This window comes from Clytia hemisphaerica, unplaced genomic scaffold (genome assembly GCF_902728285.1).
Source record: "Clytia hemisphaerica strain Z4C2 unplaced genomic scaffold, Clytia hemisphaerica genome assembly, whole genome shotgun sequence".
Taxonomy (NCBI): domain Eukaryota; kingdom Metazoa; phylum Cnidaria; class Hydrozoa; order Leptothecata; family Clytiidae; genus Clytia; species Clytia hemisphaerica.
This window is the reverse complement of record NW_027104101.1, coordinates 1,553,293-1,561,315: the sequence shown is the minus strand read 5'-3', so window position 1 is coordinate 1,561,315 and position 8,023 is coordinate 1,553,293. Positions and strand designations below refer to the sequence as shown.

General features: G+C 33.5%; 1 protein-coding gene across 1 annotated transcript; it reads right to left on the bottom strand.

The window, feature by feature from the left end:
* Window positions 1-5,554: 5,554 nt before the first annotated feature.
* Window positions 5,555-6,945, bottom strand: LOC136813070 (peroxisomal membrane protein 11B-like). The gene is made up of 3 exons (XM_067069598.1): window positions 6,817-6,945; window positions 6,543-6,646; window positions 5,555-6,271 (listed from the first exon to the last, which is right to left on the bottom strand). The coding sequence occupies exons 1-3, from the start codon at window positions 6,879-6,881 to the stop codon at window positions 5,799-5,801; spliced, it is 642 nt and encodes a 213-aa protein (XP_066925699.1). The 5' UTR covers window positions 6,882-6,945; the 3' UTR covers window positions 5,555-5,798.
* Between the last annotated feature and the right edge of the window lie 1,078 nt (window positions 6,946-8,023).

Here is an 8,023-nt window from a genome sequence, read left to right as displayed (position 1 = left end):
ATTGCTTCCCCCTAATATCAGTGTTGATGTGAGCTTTTTCTGAGCCTGGTGGCAGCCTTTCCACCCATCAACATTGATACTAGGGGGGAAGAGAATTCTTGCCACAATATTTAGTCACAGATTGTAGGAGGTCCAACCTTAACCGAATTCGCTTAACGGAGAAATATTGTGATAGAAAGCAATCAAAAATCTAGAATAAAAATGTACAATTTTAAGAAAAAGAAAAGAGACAACCAACCTACATAAATCAATGGAAAGACAGCTAATTAGACGGTCTAATATAAAGAATACTCATGAGAAATTACGGCGCAAATATATTATAGAGCAGGATGACATGACATGACATACAACATTTTCCATGTCTACTCAGATCTAAACGAAATGCAATGAGTTTCAAAAGCACAAAATTCATGTCAAAAATATTCTCAAAACAATACCTAACCACATACCAACATCGTTTACTTACGATAAAATGAATTCAAATGCAATTTATTAAACAGTGAAAATTTCTAACCACAGTAGTACGTTAAATCTCTTGAACTAATATTTGAGAAAGGAATATTTTGAACAGAGAGATAGACATTATGCAATAAATGATAAAATATTCGATCTTTAGTCAAATATCTCACTAAATTTTGCTGTGTTACCGTGACTGAGGCAAAAAAATGTACTCCTCGTTTGTCAATGGAGATCTTATAGACCAGAAGTTTTATAAGATAATTTTCTGTATTTCAATTCTTATCAAAGTATCCATAGCCAACCTTATACGGCTCGAAAACTATTTTAATCATGAGTATGTGCCTCGCTTTCATATCCGAAAACTTATAATATTGGATTTTCTTTCATTTAAAGATTGGTTAGAAAGAGGAAAAAAAACAACGTTTTTTTGCTAATATCAGCATAATATAACAATAGGCAGACACTGTCCTGATATGAAATGGGAACACTTATATAAACATAAAACCTTTCAAGGGGACGTCTGCTTTGGTAGATCATTTCAGTCATTATTCTATGCCAGATAGCTAAATTAGTAAAAAAAAGTTTGCAGAAAAAACGAACAAAATCTTTAGTTTTGACTGACATATTCAGATTTTAGTGTTTTACAACAGACGTCCCCTTTAAGTTTTCGGATGTGTAAACGAGGCATAATAACTCATGATTAAAATAGTTAGATTTTTTGCCTTATCATTCACATTTAGTAATTTCACTGACTACTGTATTTCAAAATAGGTATCCATGAGGAAACTATCATATGCATCTTTTCATAACAGATAACACAACATTATTATTTTTGCTGAATAAACAAAAACACTTTTATTTGTCTTGCTCCACGTCAGTATCAATTTTAAAAGCAGAGTAAGTATAAACCAATCAATAAAGTTGACAAGTTAGAAAAGTACTTTATTTAATTGATAAATCATTTAAATAACTGGAATATTGCAAATCGAGCTGACAATATATTGCGGACACCTTAGCAATATATTATCTGCACTCAGCAATATATCACCAATAAATTGCCAATATATTGCCTGGTAATATATTGTGTAGTGTATGTTAGCCCTTCAAACTTTCAAGCAAAAAAAACCCATCAGTATCAGAAAAAAAAACGTCTGCAAACTACTCCCAAATGAAATAAGTGGAAAATGTGATAAAGACTGAGTATGTGCATAATAACAGTGAGAAAGGTTTAATTTTTACACTAGAATAAGAATCCTTCTATTTAGTGATAAATATCATAACAAGTACAAATCTCAGAAATGGTTAGAACATTCTTATAAAGAAAATTAACGTTACTTTTAAGTACCAAATGATAATAAAATATAAACATAGACATTTTCTTTCCTTAACCTTATCAACATCACTCATAAAACCTTTCCAATCTTTCTTATAAAGTACCATACATAAATCATATCTCAATAGAATAGTGGTAAAAAAATTAAAAAGCATTTTTTTATAATACTGTAATAGATCAATATCTCGCTATGTTCCATTTTATAATGGAAATGCTAATAGCTCAAAAGGAAGTTGTTTTAAAGATAGAAATACAGTTTTTTTATATGAGAACAAACTTTATAAGAACATGTAAGGCTTGGTTGGTCGAAAATTTAAGAACAAGTTAAGAACATCTTGGCTTTGTGGACTCAGAAACACCCTATTTCTTGGGAAAATGGTCAAAAATACTCACAAAATAGTCAAAATAAGAACATGTTAAGAACATTTTTAGGAATGAATGAATTTTGGATGTTCTTATAAAAAACGTGTCGCTTTAAAAGGAGGCTGTTTTAAAATAGAAATGATAAGTGATGAGTGATGGAAAATTATATCGTATTTTTATAGTTAAATCATATGAAGATCACAGATTATAGGTTCGATCGTTGTTTGAAGTTCTAAATCTTCTATAAAGTAGGGGGCAACTTTTAAGATCCGTAGCTTTTGTGGGACTCAACCGCATGTGATTGGTTCTTGGTTCGAAAGTAGATAAGATTTTGAGACTTTTTTGAGAGGGGGCTCGCGGATTAGGCACCCCAAAAATGAGTGAAAATTGACAATTTATTTTTCATTTTTCAAAAAATCCTATCGAGGGGGGGGGGGGGGGGGGGTCAGGATCCAGATACCAAACCCAGGGCCGGGGGGTGGTGTCAATTTTTTTTTTCAAATTTCAAAAAGTCAAGTTGGTATCGATACCACAATGAGGGGTGGGTCCCCCTTTTTGATTTTGCTGGTAATTTTGGTTATCTGACTTAAACTGTGTATATGTAAGTAAAAAAAAATTTGAATCTTACACTATACCCTATTCCATATAAAGCATTCTTCTTCCCTAATTATTCAACTTTTGCTGCTCTCAATCCTTTCAATCAACCAAAATTCATTCAAAACTAGAGTTGAACAAACTGAATCAAGCAGATATCTTAGAACTTTTTTAGTCGTGATAAAATTTTTCTGTACATAACGTTCATCCGGGGGGGGTACTAGGGTTGGCGAATGAGGGGTATGTGCAGACGGGACCTCCGAAAACCAACCCTTAGAGAGACTAATTTAAAACTTTTTGATTTTTCTGCCCTTAGAGAGACTTTGAAAGGGAAAAAAACCCGACCCTTACCGTCCGCACATACCCATCATCCATTTTTGCCTAAGTACCCCCCCCCCCGGGTCTCATATTAGGGCATGTACAAAGATGCGGTGCCTAGTAATACAATGAAATTTTTATCTAGTCTTGTTTTATGAATTTGATACATTTTGCCAATTTAGTTCACGAAACTTAATTTACTTTGTGTTAGAATGAGAAAAACTTGTTTTCATCTTCAGGCGTCTAAAGTGTGGTACATACAGGGACCGCGGCTCCACTTTGAAAGTGATAGAGCCATATACTGACGAATGAGGCCCCACCATTTTTGAGTTTTAGCACTTCTAGATCTGTTTTAACGTTATTAAACAAAATTTGGCTTGATTAGTAAATTTTCTTTTTACTTTGAAATAATGTGGTCGGGACAAGGCCGGGTGCCCCCCCCCCTGTGCCGCGGCATAATATAAGTGATTAATAAGAGGAATGTTCTTTGAATAAAAACATCCACAGATTCTGTTTAGCGTCCCTTGTATGCAGTATCTTATGCATGTAATTTCTTGCATTTTTACTGATTGTAAATTTAGGGGGGGGGGTCCCCCTTTTTCAGAAAAATCGGGATTTTCAAGTTCGTATCGATACCAATTTAGGGGGGTGGTCCCCCCCTTAGAAAATTGGGATTTTCAAGTTGGTATTGATACCAATTTAGGGGGTGGTGGTGTCTACTACTTTCAAATCTCGAAAAGTCAGGTTTTTGGGCCCTGGGTTGGTATCCTGGACCCTGACCCCCCTGTCCTATCTACTTTCGAACCAATCACACGAAGTTGAGTTCCACGAAAGATGCTACGGGTTCTTAAGTCCCTACTAATAGGCATTTTAACCCTGATATATTCGATCATATACCCCCTCTTGAGCATTAGAAGAGGCCTAACATCGTATGTTCCATGATTTAGACAAAAAACTTGACATAAAACTTTTCACTAAGCAATCCGAAAAGGAATCGGCTTAGAAAGTTGGGCTAAAAAAAGTTAAAAATCAGGTTAATCAGATTCTTTTTTTAGAATCTGAATTGAAACCTTTATAATTGTGCCTATAAAATGCCACCTGACTTAAGATTTTAAAGGTGAATGAAAATGAAATGGGAATGAAAGCATACAAATTAAAATGTACCATGTCATGACGATTGCTGGTGCGTCAGTGTTGTTTCATCAACAGCATTTCCTTTGCGTTGCCATTCAATTGAAGACACTCTGCCAAATCCTCCATGGCCCAATATTTCTATTTGGGGATTTAGACGATCCACTTTCTCAAGAAATGAGATTTTTTACACAAAATTCTTCAAATTCTTCCCACATTGGTACTTTTTTGGTATTTTATATTGTTAGCAACTAAAAAAAAATAACAGAAATTGAAGCCATTTTTCAAAGTTAAAAATTTAAAAACAGTCAAGCAATATCGGTGGTATCTATCACCATTCTTAAGCTTATAAAAATTACCACCGAAATATATTGCTTGACTGTTTTTAAATTTTAGATTAAGTTGATTAGCACAGACAACATTGAAGCAATTATTTCGGAGCGCAGTATAGCCACCAACCTTTATAAACCCTGTACTAAAATCTACAAGTCTCATTCTTATAATAACTAAACCCTGGATTAAAGTTTATCCGACATCTTTGATCGAAGTTGTTTTTTTTGAATTGGTACCCGTAAAGAAGCCATTGCAGTGTTTCAAATTAACGTCTACCCAGCGCTACATCATCAAAAGTTTTCGAGGAAAAGTAGATCTAGCGCTCTCGATGCATTTACACCGCTATTGAGTAGTGCCGCCATTTAGAAATACCACTTTCCATAAAAAATCCGATCAAAGATTTTGCCTGGCCAGGATTGAGAAACTTGGTCCAGGTAAAGGTCAGTGATTAAGACAGAAACAGGGAAAATCTGTCTGATTGATACAAGAAGATAAAAACGATGGAAATGTAATGCATTATAGTTTGAATTCTTCAAGGCTCTTTTCATGTGGAGGATTGACACAGCAACAAAGATATCATTATAGGAAATTTCTAAACAACTATCCGGGTCGGGGCTGTGGACAGCAAAATTTGTCGTTTCTTTTCGTCTATTTTTAGTATTAAATGCAGAATGCGTAAAGTTAAAGCCCTCTATGTCAAAAAATAACATGATACTAAAACAAAGATATCATTATATGAAATTTCTAAATAACGAAAAATAGTATATCAACAATAAATTCATAATAAAATAAATGTCTATTTCTAAATAATTGTAAAAATATCTACTAACTACTTTCTTAAGAATAAATTATCAAAAAAAACTTGTACCTTGGTATATATAATTCTAAATTTTTCTTTTTTAAAGAAAATCTAAAAAAAATATCTATAATATAAATCAACTTATCGAGGAACTTATCTTTCACCGCACTGCACTCGATAACCCAAGAAAAGTGTATCGCCCCTTCTACTTCATTCTCTCTTTGGTAATGTACCTTGAATCAAGGGAAATACCTCTCGTCTGGGACTGGTTTTCTTCAAATTGGACGAGACAAGACATAAAATTATTATGCAGAATCATTGTAAAATCAATAAAAAATCAAATTCTGTTACTTTTTCATGGGTACCATTTCCTTAAGTTCATATCCGTTGTCGAGGATATGAAATACACAAGAACTGCGCTCAAACAAAACCTCCGAGAGAAACCCTTTTAAATAAATCTATTTCCATCTAAGGGACAAGCTTATAGCTAGGTGATAGAGCTTGTAGCAATCCTACAAGAGAAGAAACAACTCCAGCCAGACCAACTGTTCCTTTACTCACTGTAATTTTGTTCAACATATTCAAAGCCAGAATCATATCTCCTCCATTTTTCACCAAATCTAAAACTAAAGGTGGATTCTTCTCCAAGACTTGTTCAATATTAGAACCACTGTTCCGTTGAGCCATCTTGATTTCGTACAAATCTCTTAGTAGCATTGACAATAAAGCCATTGCCCAAAATTGTGATGACCTGTGAGACAACTTTTGTGCATCTGCTTTCACAAGACCTGCTTTTACACTCCAAGACAGCAAATCATATAGGAAATATATAGCTTGGGATAGTTTAGATAGCATGAGCAAGCTCCTCAAGACAGGATCATGAATAAGATAAGCTTGTGTTGCGCCAAATAACATATCGACAGTCTTGAATAGTCGGAAAGCTTAAAAGTAAAATAGAATTTAAATTTAGAAAAGTAGGTGATTTAAGTATGATTTGATACTTTTTATTTGCAAATTTAAAAACAAAATCTTTGATAATTTTGACAGACTGGTGAATCTCTCGTTTAATGATGAAAGTGAAAATTAAAAATTCTTCTTGACGTTTCAGTGAATCTCTCATCCTTAAATTTTCATAGTGTCTTTAACTGACACCTGTTGGTAACCGACGAAAATGAAACCTAAAAGACTTCTTGCACAAAATGGAATTCTTACTTTTACGACTTGTACTAAGTATTCCTTCAAATTGTTTTAGTTTGACCAAAAGATTTGGGTCAGAGATATGGTGACCAACAAGCTTCGAACAATACTGCAAAAGCCTAGAGAAGAAAATAAAATGAGGTTGTTAAATTTCTGCGATGGAAAAAGTTTATGTTGAATAAATCAGGTATTATATACAGTGAAGACAAATTCAAATTAGGTTAGGAGCCAGAAATTTCTAGATTCTCTACATAACATCATTTCTTCCTGTTCTATAATTATGATGTACCTGTAAACTTTATCTCTGCTGGCAACTTTGCCACTTTGTTGCAAATAAATTGAAAGAATTGTCATCTTTGTTTTGTCTGTTTGTTTGTTTGTTTGTTTTAATACATTTTAGATACCTAAAAGTGGATAAATCAGTTATAATATAAACATAAATAGCCATCAAGGTGTATTTAAATTAAAATCTTTCCCCTAAGTGTTTGTTTTTCAAAGCCAAGTAAAGTGTGAGTAATTGACCTGAATTGACCAATAAGCCCTGGTTACGGACGAAACAGAATTTAATATCAATACCGATCAGTGAGACACAAAAACTTAACAGTAAGAATAGAATTTATTGGAATGTTTGGAATTCATAATGATACCCTGTTAAAGTTATAAGATTAATTAAAGTGAAAATAACACCTCCCAATGTTTTGCTATGTGGAAAGGTTACGGACAGGACACATTTTGTATACAAAAACATGTCTTTTACAAAAAGTAGGATGAGAAAAGCAAAAAAAGCAGATAAATGTCATGCTACAATTTAAAAAACTATTATTATCATAAGGTTTAACCATTATTAAAGGAAGAAACAGTCATACAGTGGAAACGAAAAAAACAGAAATATAAAACTTGAAAAATGGTCAAATTTAGAAAAACGCTCAAATTTCAAACTTCATATACAATTTTAAAGACAATAATACACAACTTCACTTTTTGTAAAGTTTGCCTTAAATTTGTGTAAAAGTGGCTTAGATTTAATAGGAAAAAACTTTATATATATCATTGAACCTTTTCACTTTTCCCCTACGCTACAAAAAGTGGTTACGGATGGGACAGTACAGATTTAGTGCAATTCACCTGGGCGTTCTGCGGGTGTTCTTGGCTCAATCCTCAAACAGCACACAAAATAGTAGAACTAATTTCTCTACTAATTTTTTCACCACCCTTCTTTAGAGACAGGAATAATATGAAGGTTGGAATCGCTGATTGAAACTATATTTTTTGCTTAGCAATCATGAGGAGTCCACCAGTTATTCTGAACTTCCTATTATTCAGTACAGCAAGTATCAATATTTGAGCTATTACGAAAATCGCTATTTTGGATGAATTTTGCTGTACTGTAAGCGCTTTCGTTTTTAACATAAGGTCTTAGCAACGGGTAAGTTGGAAGTAGCAATTCTCAAACCTCAAATCTACGCCGGAGATATCCGGCACATAAGCAGCAATTT

Bases quoted from the DNA above. Each gene is read 5' to 3' on its own strand.
- LOC136813070 (XM_067069598.1), bottom strand. From the start codon at position 6,881: ATGACAATTCTTTCAATTTATTTGCAACAAAGTGGCAAAGTTGCCAGC. The intron at 6,647-6,816 runs GTACATCATAAT...TTTCTTCTCTAG, and splicing joins AGCAGAGATAAAGTTTACAG to GCTTTTGCAGTATTGTTCGA. The intron at 6,272-6,542 runs GTAAGAATTCCA...TTTACTTTTAAG, and splicing joins ACTTAGTACAAGTCGTAAAA to CTTTCCGACTATTCAAGACT.